At 43.0% G+C, this 24,291-nt stretch overlaps 1 protein-coding gene across 3 annotated transcripts in view; it reads right to left on the bottom strand.

Annotated features, from left to right (window-relative positions):
* unc5cb (unc-5 netrin receptor Cb) overlaps window positions 1-23,451 on the bottom strand; it is a 148,274-nt gene extending 124,823 nt beyond the window's left edge. For all 3 annotated transcript variants that reach the window (XM_049603744.1, XM_049603745.1, XM_049603747.1), the window contains exon 1: window positions 22,823-23,451. In XM_049603744.1, the coding sequence (XP_049459701.1) occupies window positions 22,823-22,940 (118 nt within the window). In that variant the 5' untranslated portion in view covers window positions 22,941-23,451. The remainder of the gene's footprint in view (window positions 1-22,822) is intronic.
* Between the last annotated feature and the right edge of the window lie 840 nt (window positions 23,452-24,291).

The raw sequence follows: 24,291 nt of genomic DNA, 5'->3' as shown, positions 1-24,291 counted from the left end.
TTCTGGCACATAACCTCCCCAAACCCACTGTTTCATGTGTCCCCTCCAATGTTGAGACGAAATGTACATCTTTGTGAGTCTATACATTGTTTTTTAAGAAAATCCAGCACAGTATATCTTTAAAGGCAGCTAGGGTGGCATAGCCTGGTTTTTATAACAGAGGGTCATCGAGAAGAAGTAAAAGTTCTGTATCAGAAGAAGAGCCTTGTCTCTGAACTCCAGATCAATAGGCACAACTCCTCATCAGGCTCCAGTTATCTTTAGGTTAGTCATTTGGCTGAGGCTTGACCACACAAGTCATTCATTGAGGGGAAAAAGACAAACAACGGCTTTAATGGCCCAGTGTCCACGTGGCGAAGAGACCGAGGAAGCAGGCAGTGAGGCACCGAAGCGGCCATACTGTGACTGCCCACATCCTCAGCTCGACCCATCACCTAAACACAGACTCATGCTCCAGGAGAAATGACTGGATGCATTTAGCTCTCCTCATCACAGAGTACTATTCATCTTCAGGAAATAGCATGCCCTGTGAGATGTGTTTAACTCGAGAGCGTCAGTGGAGACAGAGTTAATGTCCTAACCACTAGAATTTTGCTGGTTTTGAAGAGATGCTAGTGGAAACAAAAACCTGGAAGGAGTTTCTCTGTCTTTTTTTTATACATTAAATTGTACTATCTCCATTTACTGAACTAGTGTATGATTAGGAAGCACCCACCCGAGGTCAGTGTCATCATTGCACTCTCATATTATCTCATTATAGCGCGCAGAGGGCCACAACCCTGGGGACAGATCTTCACCTCTGTCAAGTTGTATCAACCTCTTTAAATGTCTCGCTGCCCGCAGCAGCTTAATGTGGCGGCATTATTGGAGGGCTAATGCTAATTAATGCTAACAGGTCCATCAGAGCATGCCTTGTGTAAACAAAGATTAAGTTCAGAGAATTTATGTTCCACCAGGCCTGACGCACAACTGGAAACATCATTTGTCAGCGCAATCACAGTCAATTCTTTTCACACATGGAGCCCTAAAGAAACACATGTTTGATATAAGCGTCTGCTTTTGTAAGCTGTTGAAAAGTATGGAGTAAAAAGAAGGAAAAAAAAGTCACATGGAAACACTGAGTTCATGTATTTCTTTCACACACAGCTGGGCATGTTTTGCTGAGTATGTCACCAAAATTAGCAGTGATGTCAATGATGGATGTCCCTCGGCAGGCCGTACTTCAGAACCTCCCTTTGAGTGTTTCAACTTTCATCTGGAATGGACTTCATTTGCGGACTGACTGTTTAACCACAGCCATTGTGACACAGGATACGTTAAAAAAGACTCTTAAGGGCTGAGATCCCTTTCATGTCAAAATAATGACGAGCAAAAGACGGGAAGATTTTACGGGAAGGAATAAAAAAACAAAAAAAAAAGAAGTGTAAGGGGGCACTTAAGAAATCTGCTGTCTTATGTGTCCCTCTGGCCCTGACCGATTCCACTCTTCACTACGCTCAGCTCAATATCCTTTCATTTCTCTAGTGTTTACAATGTAATTTCTGCAGAGGACTTAACAAGATCTTTGAGCTTCATTGGCTCTGCTGGGAAAATGCAGAACGACCGTCTCTCGCTGAATCTGATGCTCTCAATTTTTTGACTCAATCCATGTAACATCTTCCTCCTCTTCCTTTCACGCTTTCTTCTCTTTCCAGCTAAAGTGCCATTTTCTTTGTGAATGGGCACAAAAAGCTACAAAAAAAACATGCTGCAAACTGAAGAGAGAGTGACAGAGAGAGAAAGACTGGAGACGTGTGTGTTCTTGGTAAGCTCCTCAGAAGTGGGTGAGGGCTGTGAAAGGCCACATTGTTGATGTCAAGGCCAGTCAGCATCAAAAGGCTGATTCAGGTTGGGAGAGGAGCCTCTCACGCTCTGCCTTTCTCTCCACACACACACACACACACACACACACATATATACACTTACGCACTGTTCCACTCAGGCCCCTGAAGACCCCAAAAAACATCATGGTTTACTGTTCCCCCTCACAGCCAAAGAACAATATTTGGAATTGACGTGTAAACTCAGAGCGAGGTCAAGGGGCACACAGTAACATGATTCAGTGTGTGTGTGAGTGAAAAGTAAAGTAAGGCATTCCTTACACCCCTGACTTCCACTTGACTGAAATATCTCCCATGGTGCAAACATACACTTCTGAATGATGTGTTGCCTCCGCTAACATTAGGGAGCTGTTATACTGGTTTTTTTTTCTTTTTAAAATTCCCACTTACAGTAACCTCACATCAACTCTGCACAAACACACATGGCTGTTTGGGTATGTAAATGATATTGTTTGCAAAATTCTTCCATTCCGTTCAAACCAAGGATTAGGGGAAACTGCAGGGCTTATTGAGAGCTTTAATTACACCCACCAAATTGCATTATACTGGTGACTTCTGTGTGTGAGTGTGCACGCTTCTGAGTGTGTGCGGGGGTGTTGGCGTATGAATTAGTAAAGTTAGACACCAGGAGCTGCGCCACCGTGTCAGGGTGAGATTTAACGAGCTTTAATAACGAGCTTTAATGAGCTTAATTAGGAATCCATGCGATCCCCATGGAAACGTCTCAACCCCACAGAACCCGGCTCCGGGTCTGAGGAGCTTTCAATTGGATTACTGTGGCTAATGTCACTGAGACACAACAGTGAAAACAAACAGAGCGCTAGAGGAGAGAGGCGGGTGAGGAGGGGATGAGGTGGGAAAAACAGGGGACGGGTGTCAGGGAAGGAAGTTTGGCAGTGAGGGAATACCTGCTGGGGGATGATGGGGAGGAGGAGGGATAACCAGCAGAACCAGTAGGATTAGTGTTGCTTAGAGATTTGGCTTGTGCACAGTAGACACAGGAGGACGAGTCCCTACCTCTACACCTTTTTCACTCCAGTGATAATTGTGCTTCCAAACGTAATTAACCCCTTCAGAGGCTCACACTTGTTTTAACATTATTCCCTAAATTCTTTTCACTTTTGCTCATTTTCACTACTGTAGGTGGATTTTTACCGACCTGTTTTTGCTCACACTGTCAAGTCAAATCAGAGATTTCTTTCATATCACATCATACATGTTAGAAAATACTTGTTGAAAGCATGTGAAAAGACTGATTGACATAGTGCTGCATTGTGGAGTTAGACCAAACTGTTTTTCACTGTTTTTGTGTCAAGATTTTTTTGAAATCATGGCTCTAAGATGCACTGGATCCTCAACATAACCCCTCCCCCACTTATCAACAAAATCGTTAGAGCCCTTATCAGTAGCATGTCAGCTCCTTTAGCAGACACAGCCCCAGCATTTCAGAACAGAGAATACTGCTTATTTTTTCATGACTTTGAAACCTAATTTTATATTCTTGGTGATTTTTTAATCATTCAAATTTGGCTGGATGGCTAATAACACATTTTTCTTTGGTGTGACAAACTTTATTTTTGTTGTACTTGAACATCTAAATGGAAATGTTAAAAAAAAAATCGAATAAATCACAAATAAAAAGAACAAATTATTTTGTGGCACTTGCTTCTAGTTTCATAAATGCCTTATTAGGAGGGAAAACACAATGAAATATCAAGAAATACAAGTCACAGAAGAGGAACAGATCGGCAGCGGTGCTCTTAGGCCTGGGCATCTGAAGCTTCAGCTCCAAATGTTTTGTGTATAGCCCCACATCTAAATTGGCTGTATGTATATTTTTAAAAAAAATATAAATAGGCCTTACAAGAATAATAATATAAAAAGCACTGGATCTAATAATGTGTCATTTTGTTCATGCATTAAAGCCCTTGAAAAATAATGATATTGTTGATCAGAAACACAAGGTTTGTGTCCTCTTTGTTATTCAAGCAGTGTGATCGGGTGCTGGAGAGAGGGTGGACCTGTAATCACTTGAATGTAGTAGCTGGTAAATGTGGAACTCATTTTAAATGCTTTATATACTGCTGGGAAGTTTAATCTAAACTATGCATCATAAATTATTAGTTAATTATATTTTGTATTCTTAATCTTAAAGTTTTCAAAGTAACTAAAGCAGACAAATAAATGTAGTGGAGTTAAAAAGTACAATGTTTCCCTCTGTGATGTAGTGGAGCAGAAGTAAAAATTAGCAGAAAAAGGAAATACTCAAGTTCAAGCACCTCAAAATTCTCTGAATTTTAACGATAGCAGTTGCAAAATATTTGTTTCTACTCAGTACTAATTACCAACAACTAGTAATACTTTTAAAGACACAATTCAAAATCTATCTGGAGAATAAAATTTAAAAAAATGTGTTTTAAGGGTGAATAAGATGCCAGAGTGCATAAAAAAGAGCTTGTTCATAAAAATAGATAAAACAAATCCCGGAGGAGAAACCACTCTACAGAGGTCCAGGCTAAGCCTCCGATGTCTTAAAACGCCCCTGCCGATCAGTTAAAGGTGCCATTTTGAGAATATAACTTTGCACCTCAATTTGCATTTTCTTTTGCCAACTTTTCCTCAAACTGGTGCAACATTTCCAGGCTAACTCTAATCTCTTTCAACCCTATCCCTCCTCTGTCTCTCCAGGATCAGTGTGACTTGTGGTGACCACAGGGAGGTTCTGGAAAGTGCAGTCCGACAATGACAGAGTGACCTTTCAGATAAGCATGATAAAGCTGCCCATCCCAGCTCTTCCCTCTTCCTCCCCTGTTACATGCGCACCCACAAACACACACAAACCATAGCATGCACACACATGGAGGTGAACACACACACACACACACACACACACACACACACACACACACACGGACATATCTGATGACCTACTCTCTGACAAGTCCTCCCAGAGGGATTTTTACACATGCACACATACACACACACACACACATACACACACACAAACTGGTGCTCTTCCCAGGCATAGGATCATGGGGTGTCATCTGGCAGGTATCACCAGACCCTGGGAGCTGGGAATAGGGTGGGGGTGACCTTAGTGGTTATACAGAGGTCACGGAGGTCTTTCAGACAACACAGTGCATCTACACACCGTCAGCCTTGGGCTGGGCTTTGCGGGGAGGTCATCTTTCACCATCTATCTCCTGGATTCTCCCATGCCTGTAGCAAGTCCCTCCATGGTCTCGCTATATATAGTTCCCCCGCTTCCCAGGACTCTTTGTGATGTCCTGCTGCGGTAGGAAGAGTCTGGGGCTCATCATTATAAATCAGCCTGTTAGAAGGAATAAAATTTTAAAGAGCTTCTCCCTGGATTCAGACTGAAGTCTCCATTAGTGAGGCCAGAGAAAATGGTTGCTTGCATGGCAACACACAGCAAATCAACACAACAACCCCTTTAATCACCCTCGCAGTCCTTTTGTTCTCCTCCCTATCTCCCACCCCTCTCACAGATGAAGTCCAGTGAAGTCTTTGAGGGCCACGGGTATGTGTTTACTACACCAAAAGATCAAATATATTGTTCATTACATCTACACCCACTTATCTGCTGCCTAATATGAGAATACTTCACAGAGATATATTTTCTAACCTTGCATAGGTCTGCATAGGTCAAGGGAGATTAGTGGAGGAGGAGTAGGAGAGTGTAAGCTCATTTTATCATGCTGTGGTCTCTGGCAAGGGGTAGGACTGCTGATAGTACGCAGATAGCAGGCGGTGCGATATGCGAAAGGCAGAGACAGAAACGGGGCCACACAGCAGGAGCGCCCAGAAAGGCACTGATTAGAAGGCAAAGAGACAGATACAGAGAGTCCAACACAACAGAACTTTTAAAACAAAAAGAAGAAGACGCTGCGCAATGTACCAATTTCAGAACACACACACACACATAGACACAGACCGTGATTTCATTTCATGTCAGCCTTGAGGGAGGGCTGAACTACTCGCCTCATCATCCTCCTTCTCGATCGCTCTGTTCTTGGCCTGCTGCACGCCTCCGGGGCCAGCGAAGGCAGCGATTAACGACAACAGGGAGAGTGTGTATAAGTGTGTAAGTGTGTGTAAGGCCTGATCGTTAGAGCGGCCAACTTGTGTAATACAATTACAGAGGCTGCAGAGAAACTGCTAATGTGCACGCGGGCAGCTCTGTCAGATGGATCAGGTATTGAGTTTTCTATGCTTAATTCACTTTCCAGCACACACACGGGTGCATTAGTTAGATTAGAGTGGCGGGAGGGGACGGGAGGTGGGGTTGGTCTACCGCCGAGCCGGGCAGATTTGTTTAGTGGTAGCTGTCAATTACAACCCTGACCCTTGCACTAAATGGCTACTCATCCAGTGGAAAAAGGGACAGTAGACAAAAGCCAGACGTGATTGGTAAAGACATGGCCATTTGCTGTGGAAGATAACAAGTGGCATGTTGTGGAGTAAACAATGGTCAAAACACTGTGCATAATGCTCCACCAATAAAACAGAGTGCTGGGGCCTGAAAAGGCAATGTGACCATCAGTAAGATTAGTGAGGCAATGTTATCACGGGGATGCCGCAGTAATGGGACGATACATGGCCGCTGGTGGATGGGTACTTAGAAATATGAAATGGAGGACAAATGATTTGATTTGCTCTTTTGAAAAGTCTCGTGCAATTTAAGAGACTGATTGTGGATGCAATTACTGAAAAACTACTTGCCCCCTTTTACTCTTCTTTATGGATTGCATTGTGCGATTTAAAAGGCAGCAAACCTTTATACGACAGTTTGTATCATATCTAACGAATTAGCGCCCATTGCATACTGAGTGTAAAGTTATGTACTTAGGCAAGTAAAGTTAATGTGTTAGGTTTAGGAAAAGAAACATAAGCCCCTTTTACACTGCCAGATTTTTGGCGAGTGTTGGGTCGTACTTCCAAACGTATTGGCGGAACCTTTTTGGTTTAAAAAGAACGAGGCGCACTTCTGCCACGGGAGGGGCTGTTGAAGACTTGTGGGCGGAGCTGTTGATGACGTCGCACATGCGACCCACTGGCGGCGGATAAACAGGAAACAGCTGATAGGAGGAATGAGCAGCTAGTAGCAAGAGGGAAACGCAAACCTGACAGACACTACAATAAAGATGAGCAACTGGGGACACAAAGAATTGCGTACCCTCCTTGCCCTCGCAAACGAAGAGGCCATTAATCGTAAGATGACAGGACCAACTTACGAGAGAATCGCAGAAGGACTGACTAGCTAACTTCCCTCCCACGTCACTGGTTACGCCACGCGCTGTTACTTGCTCACGCCCCCCATTGCCCCGAAAAAGGCGCATTCTGTATAAACAAAAGTAGGCAGACGTTATTTTGCTGCACTCCTCGATTTTGGTTTTATACTGCCAATGCTGAAAAAAGACTGATTGGGCTTTCCTGCAAATTTGCACAATTCCTATTTAAAAAGGGCTATAGTTGTGTGCCTTTAGGTTTGCGAAAGCAAAGTTACGTAGGTTAGGTTTAAGAGAAGGATCATGGTGACGACGTACCTAAGAAAATAAACCAAAGTTTATGTGGTTTCACAAAGTTCTAAACACTAGTTTCCTGGAGAAAGTCCTGAGGGGAAGTCTCGGTAATGTGACCCATCCACCACCCAAACCTTCCTCCTAACAGACTTTTGGTCTTCATACTACTTTCTGCTTTACTCCCATCAGCACATGGGTTATGGGATCACCGCCTTCCTGATTACAAGGGTTGTACATGAAGTACTGGCTCATGATTATATGGGTTACGTACAAATTCCGGTGCATTACTTGTGATAGCTGGTTTTATTCATACTTTCATTTATATAAAATCACAGTAAGTACTCTAATTGGACTTTCCTTTTACATATGTAAGTGGTATTTTGTTAAAATTTTAAATCTTCTCCTTCAGGGCAATCTCTTTTCAGAGATTAGGCTTCACGAAATATAACTAGAGTAAGAGTGCATATTATATGAAATAGATAAATAAGTCAGAATGACATAGATTTAGCTGTATTCTTGAGAACAAGAAAAAGCTATGGTGGGTTTAAAATTTTCAATATACTGTGGATTAAACACAAATCTGCATATGGCCCATATTTCTATTGTTTTACAAAGCATTATTTATGAAAAGAAAAGAGTACATGCTATACATCCGTCCTCGCACAAACACATTCATTCATCCCATCTATGCAGAAACATTATAGTTGTTTTTCGCTCAAGCTGGAGCCACTCGTCTCGAGGGACCGGGACTCAGAAAGACACAGTCGTAATGCTAGTTAGAGAATAATTATAACTCTGTTTCAGAGACGATAAATAAATTAAATCTCACAGCAGCTCTTTTTCTCCAGTAGCTAAATGGGCAGCAGGACAGGGCCGCAATTTCCTCAGTAAACACCTCCCTCCCATGTAAACACATATAATCACAACAAGATGGCCAATGCAGCTCAGCTCGTAATTGTATCACTGAAGTGAGATGAGTGAGTTTTAGGAGGGGGGGGGGGGGGCATTATTGCTGTTTGCAGCTGATTGAATTAAAGTGTCTGCTTCACTCCCGAGAGACCACCCGGATACAAAGGACATAGTTTATCTGCGCGTAACCGGGGCCGCGCAGCAACAAATAATCTTGTAAACCTTTACAAAAACTCTCTTTGTAGGCTCTGACAGTATTTTTTTCCTCATCCGACACCCAGCTTCTTCTGGTAAGAGAAGAGAGCCAAAGGGAATGAAGAGTAGAAATGAAGAGTAAAGTTGGATGTGACAGGCTGAGCAGAGAAAACCTTTAACCACTGATAGATGTTAGACAGCTACATCCCCTCGTTGTGACACATCCATCAAAGCGCTGATCACTTTTGTCCTCCCACTCGTCCGCCCCTTGTTACGTGGCCCATGTGTGTCGGAACTGCTTTGACCAATCCATTTGACTCCATGACCGCCGGCTTCAGACGGAGCAGCGTGTTAACAGAGTGACCGCTGACACTCCTTGGATTTGACATGCCCATTCGAAAATTCCTCTGACAGTATACTGCATTCTCTCAAGCTCTTATTAAAACAAACTTCGGCAAAAGAACCAAAAATGGAAGCTGCAGTGTAAATATTCCAGCTTGGATTTCTCATGCCACTCGCCCTCAAATTCAATCACTGTGGAAACAACTGCCAACAAGAAAAATGGCAGTCAAAACCCAAACCAGGTTGCACTGGTATCTGGTGTTCCACAGAGAAGCAACACAATAAGGCTCAGATTACCCCGTCAAATTTCCCAAGAAATTGCAGGGGGGTGGAAAACATGTATGTGAGTTTGCTCAAAGCTGCCCGATCCTTACAACACATTGGTTTGTTCAACATTGTTGTGTTTGTTTACCAGATTTTTGCCTCTTTTCCATGAACAAAAAAGCCACACAAAGCAGCCCACAATAGCTGTGGGTTAATGTGCCTGAATCCTGGATGCTCTCGGCCTGTTCATCCTGTGGGTAAAAGCCACACAGCTTAGGAGTGGCTATACTATCTCGGTCTCATTTCATTCCTTTGTCTCCAGCTCCTCCTCTCCGACTCTTCCTTTGGCCGCTATCATTGCTTTTGTTGGCGAGGTCTCAGGCTAGAGCAGGCTGCTAAATAAAACATTTGGCATGGAAAAACAGCGATAACAAAAAAAAAAAAAAGGTGGCTAAAGCAGAAAGCTAGTAAGCCTTTGCAGACTTGTAAAAACAAAAATACCATGATTTAGTAATGTGCAGCTTTCTAAATGGGTAAGGAATGTGTGCAGTAGGATTTAAACAAGCAGCTACTGAAGGAAACTCATCAGGAGGTATGATTTACCAGCGCACTGCTCCTTCCTTTACACAGCAGAGGTTACCCTGCGTTGCCTCCCCCCCTCCTTGTCTCTCCAGTGTAACCCCCCCCCTCCCTTTGCTTTTACCTGACAGATCAGCTTACCTCACGTCAGCCTAAAAACCATGGGAACCCCTATGCATAGTGTGTCACCACTGAATTATCGGTTTCCGCTGCACATGCTCGAGCATATCTGCAGCAAGCCATTATGGTGTATCGGTTTACAGTTGGTGTGCTGACTCCAGTGCAGCTGGTGTACTGTATGGGGTCATAGTTTATTGAGGTCTGGAATTAGAGAAACAAGCCTGTCATCTTACTAAGCTTGGTCATTTTTTCCAAACTCAGATCTCATTTCTCCATTAACTTGACTTGAGGGAGAGCAGTTCAACAAAACCTTCCACTATTACTCCCAACCACACTGATACGTAGGTCGGCAAACCCTAATAAAGTCATGATAACACTCATAAAAATGGCACATCTGCACAAATAATCCATTGTGATCCCTACTAACAATGGTAGTAGAAGTACTAGCCATTAAAAATGTATCAGGTAGTCTGAAATGGTATTTGTACAATATTTGTAGACACTGATCTTTCATGCTGTGATTTTACTGAGCATAGTTAATTTTGTTAATGAAAACTACGACGAAAAACATTCATCAACAACCTCTGTCCCATGACTACAATGAAACAGAGCTAAAAATAGATCTTTAATAATAAAAACTATGACAAAATGTACATTTTCTTTTCATGAAAAGACAGAAACTGAAATGTTAATGATGGGCTATCAGACAGCATGACATCCGAGCACCTATTTAGTGGCATTGGTAAAGACCAGCAAATAGTCGGAGCCAGGATGTTGTGCTAGCCTGCAAAACACTCACACCGGAGCATTGTCCAACATTAGTGCAAGTTTTGAGCTGTAATTCTGCAGTAAATAAGCAGCAGTGTGTGTGTGTGACTATGGACAGCAGAGCTTTTGAATGGATTTGTGGAGACTCTTGGTTGCAGCGATGGCTGTTAGCAGTTAGCGTCATTTCTTAACCATTGAGACAGGTTTGTTGCAGGTTTAGAAAGAATTCAGGCTGAAATAAAGTTTTTTTTCTGCTTCTTGACAGTGAGATCAACAGGTCAACAAATAGTTGTCTAGTTCCCCTAAATTAGTTATTTATGGTTTAATATATTGAGCTTTTTAAAATAAGTAAGTGTGTGCCTGTAAATCATCCTTTAAACCTGTAAAAAATAATATGCTGGAGAAGTGCAAGTTTGTAAATGTGTGGAAATTATTTTGGGGTGTTGAAAAGAATGTGTAAATGAATACATCCTGGGACCTTAGTTCCAATTTTCGATGCATACATTAGCTTAATTGAATTAGTTTAAAGATATGACAAAGATATGAAATGACTTCTGCGTATAACAGGACTAAAACATTTTGAATTGTCGTTGCCTTAAAAATAGACTAAAATCATGGAGGGATTACTGAATAGGTTTACAGGACACAGGTCCAGGAGCCAAAAGTGTAAGCGGCCATTCTGGCCCTCAAAAAGTCAAGTAAATTAAAATGTACCGCCCAGGAGGAGACTCAAAATGACCAAAAAAGACACAAAAGAACTGCAAAGAAACACAAAATACAATGAATATAACCTCAAAGAGACACAAAATGACCAAAAACGACATAAAAAGACCTCTAAGATACACAAAATCACCTCAAAAACAGAGGTTAAACCACCACAAAGTCTGTATGTCAGCCCCTACAGTAGAAGTGGTGGGGCCTTTATCATATCTGTGCCCAGAGGCCTGTTGTCCCATAATCTGCCCATGACTAAAAACTATGACGGATAGTAGGACTTAAACTAATAAGCATTTTTATCCGAAGACTAAGACAATATCTAAAATGGCTGCCAAAATTAACACCAGTACTGAGGGTTTATGCTAATCTGTAGGCATCACAGTGAGGCCCGATAGCAGCTTAAATACAACGGTAAATGTCTGTACCAATATTTTGGGTTCCATGCCCGAACGAATTGGGAGCCTGTGGATGTTAAACAGCAAACAGGAGCTGTGTTTACTGTGGGAATTTCCAGCAAGAATACTCATCTGTATACAAAATAGAGCCAATTCAGACATTTGACCTGGTTTAGGAAAAAACTCCTGCGTTTTTTCCCCTCTTTCTCTCTGCATTTCAGAGCATTCATCACAACAACATCCATTATTCACCTTCTGCCTACTGTTTGGTTAGCTCCTTGAAAGGGGCAAATGCACAGCTGGAAGCTCTCCTCTGCTGCCAATCCTTTTTTACAACTTGGAAGATTTGCATTCATTGTACAGTACATAATTCCCAGTGTATTAAAGCGAGCACTGTTTCAGCCGACGATGGCACGCATGCACTGTACTGCAGAAATTTTGTGAATGTGACTTCGACTTTGCTCAATCCTTTTATGTTCGAACATCATGTAGGACAAGCAGGGGCTGACACATTGAGCTCATTAATAATTCTGACATTTACAGCGGTGAACTTTCGGAGCCTCACAGCCTGCTTTCTGTCATAATCAACCTCATCTCCATAGTATTCATTAACTGAAGAATGCACACAATTCAAAGACAACACAGCCACTTATTCTCCACGTGGAACCCCCTAATTTGGCAGATTTTAAGCGTTAGCAGCGCCTTTTGGTTCCCTGACAGATTCTCAAAGAACGAAGAAGAAGAATACTGTACAGTTTGACTTCTCGGGCGAGCACACAAATTGTAGCAGCTTCGACAGTGTGCTTTACATGTTAAGAGTCATAAAGTAACCCTTCACCGTGGGGCTTCTGTCTGGGCCCCATTTAAATGAGACCCATTGAGCCTGCCCCAGTTAAACACTGTCTGCCAGTACTTAGGTCACCAGGGACTGATCGTGGAGATATGGCACACACACACACACACACACACACACAAACACACGCTGTACAAACACAGGAAAGTGCTGACACCCAACAGCAATCTGGAGTTGCAAACCATTACTGGACTCACAGTAACAAAAGCCCAAAATAAAGAAAAGAGGTCACGCAGTGGGGTGTTCTGGTTGGTGGGTGTTTGGCAGTAGTGATGATGGTTAACTGCGCTTTTAAAGTCTTCTTTTGCTTTCAGACCTGACTGCGGAAACTAAATGTTTTCTGAGATACTGGTGATGAATTCCACAGTGTTTGTTGAGACTTGTTCAGTGTAATTACACAAAAACAGACACAAACACCCATTCATCACGTGCTTTCAACACTCAAGCATGATTTCGACAGCATCATTTTTTAAAAAACATCTCTGACTCTTTGCACACATTTGGACTTTTCGCTGCTCTTGTCGACAGGAGTGCATGGAGTGTGTGTGTGTGTGTGTGTGTGTGTGTGTGTGTGGGGTTTAATCATACAACAGTGCATACCAATTGTGAAGCTTTAATTTAGCACCTCATTTAACTCAGTAAAAACAACAACTTTACAGGCTGGCATTCTGACACACATTTAATTCTGCCCTCTGGTAATGGTCTGCTCTGTTTAAAAGTCTGTTTGGCAGCTCTGTAGATAACAGATGGAAGAAAAATGAGGGGAATTATGAGAAAGATTGATTTCCTGGGGATGAATGGTCTGGTATTCACACAGATTTATCTGAAACAGACTTTCTCGGACTCTGTTATTATTGAATAAACACACGCGCGCGTGCGTGCACACACTGTGCCACCATATGCGGACAAACAAGAACATGCGCTCGTGCATACACAACACTGTGCTCATACAGAAAGCTAAGAAAACAGCAGCAGACTGAATTATGTGAGTTTGAAGGAAAATATTGTGCAAGGTGATAAGAGGTGAAAGGGTGTAGACTGTTAAGGACATGAGTATGAGTTTCCTTTCAGAAGAATATTACCTCTCATTCCCCAGATCTAAATGAATCTATAGGTGGAAATAATTATTTTTCTACAAAGTAAGCACAAATGTGTTGTTCTGTAGTCAAATAATGTGCCTTTCTCATGCCCTTTCCCTAATGCCTTGTAAAAATGTATTCCTTCAGAAGAACAAGAACAAGCATTGTCCTTTTAGGCTTCCCAAGCCCATCTCAAAGGAACCGTAATGTAAACCAGAGGCTATAACTTCTCTTGTGGCATCTCAAAGCAGACACAGCAGAAAAAGAGAGAATGAAGGGCGGGGGGGGGGGGGGGGGGCGGGCGGATAAAGTCCCTCATTTGAGCCCCATAAAAAACAAGGAGGCACAAACATTTATCTGTGGCAAGGCTTTCATCGGATGCTTTAAGAGCACAGAAATAACAGAGAGCAAGATGCTGATAAAGTGGAGACAGGAAATGGGGAGCGTGGGTCTCCTGCTCTCATGTTTCAGCCGGGACCAGTGGTCCCATACCTCCCCCCCTCGCTCCCTCCTTATCCCTCTCTCTGTTCTGCTGACATACATAGACCACAACCCTCCCCAACCAGACATTAGTGCAGTGTCTGGAAACCACCACCGCTCTTCACAATGCCGAGATGTGACACATTCAACAACAAAATGAAGTAAACGTTTCAGTCTGCAGGTACATAAAATAAGTATATGGATGTATCCGCTTGAGGGTCTGACAAAATACACGCCAGCTTGGCAAATGACTTATTACAGATGAATACTGTTCCTATTCTTCACGAGGGCTTTTATATATTTGCTTTAGTCCCATTCCACTCGTGAGGCTCCGGCTCGGAGCACAAGACAGGGCAAAGCCAGGATTAAGGGTTTAGCTTTGTCAATCAGAGTCAGAACAGAGGGGAAAGATAGCAGCTGGATTCCCATTCTTGAGAGCAGGCTGGATTTCCATAGAAACGTGAAAATTCAGGTGATTGCCAAAGCCTCCACGCTGCTAGTGTGACTCAGGTGTTATGAGTCACCATTGATATCATCTCACTCATTACCGCCTCAGTGATACGTTCGCCCCTTCTCATCAGACCTGAACATATAGCCTGGTTTTAACATCAAAGGTGCCCCGACGGCGGCAGAGCGGAGGATTGAAAGAGCACCCTGAGATGAAGATATTAGAGCTCAGGACTCTTTTTAAGAGCAGTCTTTGAATGATGTCATCATCTATCACAGCGATGATGTCTTAATTTCTACTGGTTTGTTTTATGTAGAATCTTTGCCTAACAACAAAGTGGATGGTGTTTTCATGTGCAGTTTGAAGGTGTGTGACTTACGTACAGTAGATATGTAGGTAAGCAGGTTAGATTAGCATAGTTTCATTAAATTAGCGGATGTCTGTGGGATCAGCTGTGCTTCTGGTTAAAGGTAGAATGACATGTTACACTTTCTCCAGTACTTTTTGTCACTGTTTTTATAAGTAAATACAAAATTCTGACAAACATTATTCTGGAAGAACTAAATTCGACTACCAGTGCTTCTAAAGCTCACTACTTAGAGGACGGAGCCAGGCTAACTGTTTCCCCCTGTTTTCAGTCTTTGTGCTAAGCTAACCACTGCTGGCAGTACGGCTGTCCAGAATACAAAGCTTCAGTGATAATTACCTGCAAATAGTAATCAATTCATATCCGCTAACCAATCATCCGCCTCTAAGCCAACTATAGTAAGATGTAATGAGAAGGTGGAAGGTGGACTATTATAAGCAACGTTTCTTTAAGTTAACTCTGCACATCGTGGGTCAGGCCTCATCCAATCATGCAAAGCAAACACTTCACTACAGTTGGCAGCCGTGGATAACCATCCGCAGTTTCGTCTCATCTGTTCCTTTTCCTCCTCAGACTGCCAATTTCATGCTTGAAGCTGGGATCGATGACTGCGCTGAGAACACTGGCCTCATTTGTGTTTGACACTTGCCACCTCCTATCAATTTCCATCCACCATTTTAGTGGAGAAAAAACAACAACAAAAAAAACAAAAATCAAAGCATTCAAATACTGATCTGGACACCGATTACCATGGTAACGATTGAAGCTTCGAAGCATTCAGGTCAGCCCTGGCTTGGCAGTAGCTTCATATTTAGTGTACAGATGCCAGAGTGGAATCAATCTTCTCATCTAAGTCTTTCAAAAAATGAATAAGCACATTTGCCAAGTTGTCAAACTTTTCCTTAAAGGCAGCCCTCAGTATCTGACCAGTGCTTTTTGGCCCAGCAAACATGCAACAACTGAGATAAAGCAGGATTATCTCACACCTTCAAACTGCATGCAAGGCATGTTTGGCCTAAATTTCCGGCCTACTCGGGGCTTCTATTATCTTGCTGTGCCATGTTAGGGACTGTGCTTGCCATGAAGTAGCTAGCAAGGCTGTTCCATGCTCCATGCTGGGCTGGGGAACCAAGACTGCAGGGAACACTTTTAGAGGACATTGGGGAAATAACAGCATTCCCACTGACTCTGCCTTTTACTGCTCATCAGCACTTTGAGCTTTTTATAGTGTCTGTGTGCATACATAAGAGTAGCAACATTCCAGCAGCATCTCAAATCCCCCTCCACCCCCACCTACTCTGTCTATTTTGTACCCTAATCCTCTTTACAAGGTAGAATAGCATGTATGGCAACAGTACAGGACATTCGTTTTTTGCTGTGCCCACAGATGATTACATCAGCTAAATTATGGTGACGATTATCACACAATTATATAACAAACGTGAGGAAAAGCAGATGAGAGATACTAAATGATCAGGATGAGATAGGGCTGTTACTATAACCGCAATATTTCAATTCTGCGCTATTGACAAGAGCCTCATTATCCTTCTCTCCTCTGCATTTAACAACGAACAAACACTTAATTTGTTTTGAAAATGTGTCAAATTTGTCATTTAAAAAGCAACAATACACCTCATGAAAGCTTAACAATAAAGCTGTCTTAAAAAGCACTAAACTTTGGATGAATAGTCAGTAAGTAATTTGCAAAAACAAAATAAAATCGCATTGTTCAACCACTCTTAAGCACCATGGGGGATATTCATTTACCACAGCAGCCATAGTAAAAGGTCATACATGCAATACAAAAAATGCAGTGACAACCATCAAGATTAAAGTTCCTTCCGCCGACTATCTTTTAGTTACTCATGCTCCTAATTACCCGCGTTTGGAATGTCATGTCCTTGACTGATTTCCTGTTAGGAACACAAAAATGTAGAAGGACATTAGTGGTTGAGCACCGGGGGGGAGGCCATGATGCCAAATTAAAGGGCAGAAGTAGAGTGTGTACTTATATTCACTCATGATGTGCTCTGTCAGCCCTGCTGCTTATAATGGCATGGGAAGGGCCACTTAACTCGTAATCACTTCGCTCTCCCCCTTTGGCTCTGGTCCTCCGCTCTATCCAACTATCTATCCCCCCCCAACCCATGATGTTCTGACTGTCGGCTCTGATCTCTAATCATAAATGAACTGTAGATCAAGAGCAGGGACAGTGGTCCACACCCCCTTCCCCCTTGGCTGAGATCCTGTAATCACCGGGCTCTTGGCTAGTAAGAGGCCAACAAGCCTTTGAATGAGAAATGACTGTACCTCTAATGCATCAGCCATCTCAACTTTGAAGAGCCATTTTCTGGCAGAGGGGATATCACAGGTAGGAAATCAGGTCACCGCCACCACCACCACCACCTCCATCATCATCTTTACAATCATTATGCCCTATCTCATCCAGTGGCGTAATTGAAAGCAGGACCTTTTAATACAATTATTTTCATTTGCTGTCCAAAGCATAAAAAGCACAACTTGCCACAACGTGTCACAGTCATTTATGCCCTGTGGTGCACTTTGACTTGCACTGCTCGCACAAAAACTCTTAGCAAACACACACACGCGCGCACACACACTATCTAGGTGGTGCAGTATACATTGTGTCGAGACACAGGTCAGCCATTCTGGCACAGGACTGCCTGTCAAGTGCTGCTACTTGTGCTGGGCTCTGCTAATGGACTGCTAATAGAAGTGAATGTTGCACTGTGAAGCTCCCCTGTAGTTGAGAGTGTCACACAGGGTGATTAATGACACACTCTCCTCTCCTCCCCTGTCCGTCCCCGTCCTCGCTGCATATCTCGCTTTCACCCTTCTCTCTCTCTCTGTCTGTCTCTCTCTCTGTCTCTCCTCCAGCCTCCTCTCCCTCACCACTAATCTTTCTGTCCCATTTGCCTCTTTTGTGTCCTTGCGATCACCCTCTTCTCACTCTAACCGTTGCAACTGTTTTCCCCGTCTTTTCGTATGCCTCTCTGGGAGGAGGGGGGCGATGATAGAGATGACACAGGAATCTGAAATCATTATTCCACTCCCAGAAAGTCAAGTTTCATTTGCAAAGCTCTGGTTTCACAATGCCTACAATACGAGAGCGACAAATGAAAATGGCGAGGGAACCTCCAACAGAAACCTCATTAGGAGAAGAAATATGGGTGGGGTGGGGGCTTTTAGGTTTACTCTACTGGAAGAGGCATCCCTCGGCTGGTCGGAGAGCATAAATACACAGAGTAAACGCTAAAATTGCTTGGGGGAGCCTCGCATATGTGGAGCATGTGCACTGGCAACGAGGCACCTAAAGATCAGATGCACTGTTACCACTAAGGTCATGGTCTTTGTATTGTTTCTGGGAGTTTTTTGGTTTTAACAACCCACATTTTGCTATCATAAACAAAATAAATACAGAATGATAGAGAAATATATTACAGCTTTAGTTGGTGTCGTATTTGTTGACACAGTATAACATGAGACAGATAATCTGAGAAAAAAATCATGTTCCTCTGCCTCCTTGTGGTGTTTCTAATGACAAGAATTCACCACACATGAATGAATACAACCAATCAGGAGTCTCAAACGCAGCTGTCAATCACCGCTTGTGATCTGCGGTCAAACTGTAGGCAGTGCTGTCACGGCATTGCCTATTTTAAACCTAAAATGTTTCCAGAAACAGATTTAAGTGCACTGTTTAGCTGTAAAATGAGAAGGTTTGCTCCGCCAAGTTAAAACAGGTGAACAAAAATGAAGCACCGCCCACTGGTTGGACTCCTCCGCCCTGATTGGATGATTGCATTCTTGCAAATTCCATCAGGAGCAGCAGGAGGAGGCAGAGGATTGTCTGTCTCATGTACCTCTGCCAGGATATAGTGACGGTTTCTTCAAATATGACAAAAAGCGATTTGCCAGCTGTAGCTTTAAATTATACTCAAATATGACACAAGAAATCTGACTTTCTCCACTGTACTTATATCAGTGTGGTGAAGATCTGAAACAGAATACAGACCATCAGCGAAGGAAGGTGACATTCACAGATAATGTAAGTTAAAAGTTAAATGATTCAGTGAAGTCAAAATCTAAAATAATCCAAAATATTTCAAAGGCTTTTTTGTCGGCTGGCCGAAACTTTCTGAGGCGTGTGTGTCTGAGTTTGAACTCATGACCTCAGTATTTCTAGAATCCTGGCTACAATGACAGCAACAGTATTTGCCTCCACCAGCACATCACAAATATCCTCATCCACCAGATGACTGCAGAACTGTTCCCAGCCCCAAAATAGCTCCATGTATATTTTTTGCCATCATAACAATGACATCAAGTGGAGCAGGGAAGCAAACTCAGCAGCCACTTTTCACAGTAATTATCACTTACTAGCACGCTCCGTCTGTGGCTCAGCTAGCAACCAGCACGCACCTCTGACCCCACTCAGCACCATCGGACCATACTGTAAACACTGTTTACTTTGCCCTCTTCCCTCACCTGCACCTCGGGGAGCGTGTTACTGAATCTTAATTTCCTTCAATTACATAAAAATCGCTTCACTGTACGTGTGTCATATTGCCAGCTCACGGGCGCTGGCAAAGGGCGATCACAGGGGGTAATTTATAAGTACTGCTCCTTGCACACAATGCGCTCATTGTGCATACGGCCCCTGTTTATAGAATGACCGCAACGGCTGTAATGTTAGTGGCCCCCAAGGAGCCGGCTGTCAGGCCACAGGGAAGCCGGTTAGAATAATAATGATAGAAATAACATTCACGTTTACCTGCGCTCTTAAAGAGGCGCTCAGATCACTCGGAAAGGGAGTGTCATATGTGGAAAATGGCGACGTCTTACTGAGCACTGAGTCACAATATTTTAGAAACCATATATAATAAGGAGCCTTTAACTTTTCCCTCCAAAAACAATCCTCGCAGGACACATCATCAGAGAGAGGGGAGGTGGCAGAGACAGGAACAGGGTAAAAAAAGGAAGAAAGAGACATAAGTGCGGCATTGTGGAAAAACTGAACTAATCCCAGGAAGGCCGCGGCCCTGGGCTGGACTTTATGCTTTTATCCACTGCGTAACACACAGATACAGTACAAGCATGTTAAGGTAGATTACTGGACAGCCTTGAAAACGAAAAAGAAATCAGTACGGAAAACTTCAAATATGATTTCCTCTCCTGCGCCATACATTTTACATACAAAACTGCCTCTATTTGCAGGCGGTTTAGAAATCCTCCATGAACCCATATCCTCTTCTTTTCAATGACTTCCTTCCTGAAGCAGATTTAATAGATGCAATCAATAAAAAAACGTACTTTCCCCTTGATTCACTGGTCAGTCTCTTACATGGATTACAAATTCTAATGTTTCAGATTCACCCAGTAGAATTGCTTTAACATCCAAAAGGAAAAACTGTTTGAAACATCTCATGCAGTTTCTTTTTTTCCAACATATCATCACGAGGACGTATTCCACATATTCCCCTAACAACTTGACATCCTCCATCAACTTTTAAAACAACATGCACACAGATACGGACACTGCACATACTGTACAGCTCTGCCTCCGCGCTGGAAATACCAGGAGTACATCTGTTCTTGCACCAAGGGTTTCCAATCAAGCTACTGTCACACAGCTCCCTGCTACCTTTCTGGCAGCTCCCAGCTTATATCTGTCTCAACCTGTCTCCTTTGTCAAGAGTTCAGCAGGTTAATGAGCACTCTCATTTCCCAGCGCTCACTTCTGTCTGTAGACGGGGGGTGAGAGCAAGTCCTCTCAAAGGCAAAGTCAGGGAGTAAAAATACACCGCAACAGTCAGATGAAATGTACCAAAGTACACAAATGTTGAGAGTGTGTTCAAATGACTCCAAAGCAAGATATGCAGGGAAGGAGTGGTTGCACGAGGAGCGCCTGGGTAAGTGAGCCACTTTAATCACCAGTAGTTTTACACTGAAGAAGTGACTCTCCAGTGATTTGGAAATGTGTAGAGCTCATCAGTGCCCAAAAATAGCGGGGCCCATTAATTAGTCTCAAACAATGTTCTCCTGCTGTATCGACTTCTTAATGGACAGAGAAGGACCTTGTTCGTATTCCCATCTAGTCAATGACACAGGGGCTCTCTGGGGTTTTGGGATGGGTATTATGTCATCTCACCCTGCCCTTCAGAAACCAGACCTGTGCTGTTTTTCATTCTTCCTCTCCCTCTTTTGCTCATTAACTATGTAGGAGTGAGATGAAGGTCTGGAGCAGCTAGATAAGGTTGCTTGCAGACCCTCATCCCTGTCTAAAATATGTGCTTGGACCTCCAATTTAAGCTTGTGTTGCTCTTGCGTGAGCAGCCTTTAACTTCCAAAAAAAAAAAAAAAAAAATGTTAGATCCTTGAAAAAATCTGCTACTGTAAGCCCTTTCCTCGCAGAGAGGTCTGCCTGCAAACCGAAAATCCCCTCATTTCCTCCCATCTCATCACCTTATTCAGCCATAGTTGGTTCCAGAAAGAGCAGGCAGACCACCTACCTTTCATTCCAGAGGCATGCACACTTGACGGCATCTGACACACATGCACAAACACATACTGAGCATTCACCCTCGCGCAGATGGCTTCCTCCTAGCTCCCTTTGTTTGACAGACAATCCCACTCAGGAGAGAGCAGATTAAGTAAATGGCTTCAGGTGTTGTGGCATTATCTCAATGCTCTCCATAACTGACAGCTACTACGGTTTACAGAAAGCATCTTTCAGCAGACGACTCGACTCTGAGGGACGATTCTGGAGACACACTAAAGGTTAAAAATGTGCTTACTGGCTGCAGTAGAATGAAGTCAGAAATTAAAAGCGATTATATGAAAGATGAAATTTCCCTCAGAAACTCAACCGCTCTGTATTTCATAGAGATTATTCCCTCCTAATAAAGACCAGTCTTCTGAGCAAAGGTCAGGACTATTTAATAGCTTTAATAGCTTCACTGGACTTAATCAGCATTAAAGGATGAGCTTGTTTCCAAAGAATGGGCATTTTATTTTGGAATTAAACTATTCATGTGCGCGTGGAAACAAGATTGCACGAAAATTAATCGTTTTTTTGAAGTATTGTTTAAATCTGGAAACACAGGACTACACACAAATGAATGATTGAGGGTTTTCAGTGTGAGCGGGTGTCCAGATGAAACTAAATCAAAAGCAGTAGGAAGTGGGTCATGAGTCAGAATTTAAATATGATTTCATTCATTATAATTACAGTAAGGAATCAATTGTGTGATGTATTTTACCTCCTGTGCTGTGACTCAGAAAAGTAGCACACCTATCCGTGTAGGACAATCTTTAAGGATCAATTTGAGATGGATGTAAAACAAGCAGCCTAAATATGGGCTTGATTTCATTCTGATGGTATCTCAGAGGCTCTGTTGCAGCACAACAGTGCGTCTTGATTTATTTTCCTGGAGAAACAGATGTGATAGTGCAACTGTTTCTGTTTCCAAATGCCAGTTGCGGTTTTCAGAACTGGAATAAACAGTATTCAGTCTCTTGAATGAAAGTGAGGTGATTTTGTCACCCTTTTTGTCCACCATGTTTTTCCATTTGACGTATCTGGTTGCCATATCTTCATATTTAGCCCTGATTATTGGGAGGTTATTCCTGCAGGCCTTCTAGTTTTGATACAGGCTGAATTTATGCCTCAATCTCTGCAATAGCTGTGCGCAAAAAGGTGGATAAACTGTATTTTTTTTTCTACAAAGAGTGTGCGTAAACTAACTTCAGGTGGTTCCTCCTGTCCACTACACCCCTGCTGTAGCCTATAGGAGTTTACGCAACTTTTACCCAGAGCAAAGCCAAGTTCACAGGTCAAAAAAATACGCTTTTAACTTTACCTTGCGCCACCCCGATATCCACCAGGAGAAAAAGCAAAAGCCAGGACACGGTCAGCATCTCACAGGAGGATCTCGGCACTCTTCCTCCCTCTCTATCAGTTTGTGCACCGTACCCCATGATGAGGAGTCAAACTCCGCTCTGAGGCAAGTCCGAGTCACTGAGAAATGTGCGCTCAAAACACGCACTATTGTCGCTCGTTACTGTGCGCTGCAGTCGGAATCTCACCCCGAGCGCAAAACAAAAAAACGGCTTTGCAGCAAATATATCCACCGCTGTGTTTGTGCAGTCATATAAAGTGTGACAGCTTATGGAACAAGAAGCGGGTGCATCGCCCTCCGTCAGGAAGGATGTTGCATTAAAATCTGTCCCCGTTTGCTTTTCCCTGGAAAGGTTCACTTGGTCTGTCTAGAGGTGTGGATCGATGTCTTGATGGCAAATTCATGCTCCGATTAGTCCCACGCGCACAAAATCAAAGTCCTCCGGTGGAGTCCACTCTCTGTCGCACCTTTCACGCGTGCAGGCGGGTGTGTATGAGCCCCGTGTGCGTGTGTGTGTGTGTGCGCCGCGCCTCGCGCTCCACTGACGGGACTGAACCGGGGGAAGGAGCAGTCTCTGCGGGCTACCTTGCTCCTTCAGCCAATCCAAGTGCTCCGGCAAGTGGCGGCGCTGTATCAAAACCTGGCCCGGACAGCAGCGAGGAATGGATGGCGTTTATCAAATAGCCTGGGCCTGGATGATACATGGAAGCCTTGGGTTCAATGTGCATGTCAATCATTGGAGTTAGTGATGCTTAGACAGCTCTAAAGTAGCCTACTAAGTCCTCTGGGGCTTGAAAGATAATATATTTGAAATATCTTTTTACATTTGATCTCTCTACATTAACTGCAAAACATTTATGAAACCATTTATGAGCCACAGCCACAACAAAAAGGAATATTTTGAGCAATTAGAGGAATGTTGTTTTGTTAGTGGTGGAGGAAGTATTCAGATCCTGTACCACAGAGTAAGAATACACACCTCAGTAAAATGTAAATGTCCCCTGATATATCATATAAGACATTATTAGATTGTGAACATGCATCAATGCATTGCAAGCTAAATACAGTTAGTTTAGCCCAGAGGTTCCCAATCTAAGGGTCGAGCCCCTTTCCAAAGAGTCACAAGATGAAAGGAGGGGTCGTGAGATGATTAATGTGAGAGAGAAGAAGTAAAAACAAAGTTCTGATAGCCTACATAAATCTGTATTAATTTTTAGACTTCTGTCTAACCTTGGATATATTTTTTTATGAAATATTAGATAATCTGACCTCATTGGGTCTTAAACAGTTATTCAAATGAAACCATTAAGGAAGTTTAGAGGGGAAATGTCCCTAGTGGTACTGTGAAATCATAAGGCCCAGACACACAAGACCAAGATGTAGTAGGGGAGAATTAACGGCGATGAAGGCTGACTCATGTTGTCTGTTTC

This window comes from Epinephelus fuscoguttatus, linkage group LG18 (assembly GCF_011397635.1).
Source record: "Epinephelus fuscoguttatus linkage group LG18, E.fuscoguttatus.final_Chr_v1".
Lineage (NCBI taxonomy): Eukaryota > Metazoa > Chordata > Actinopteri > Perciformes > Serranidae > Epinephelus > Epinephelus fuscoguttatus.
The sequence above is the reverse complement of the archived record's forward strand: the minus strand, read 5'-3'. Positions and strand labels throughout refer to the sequence as shown.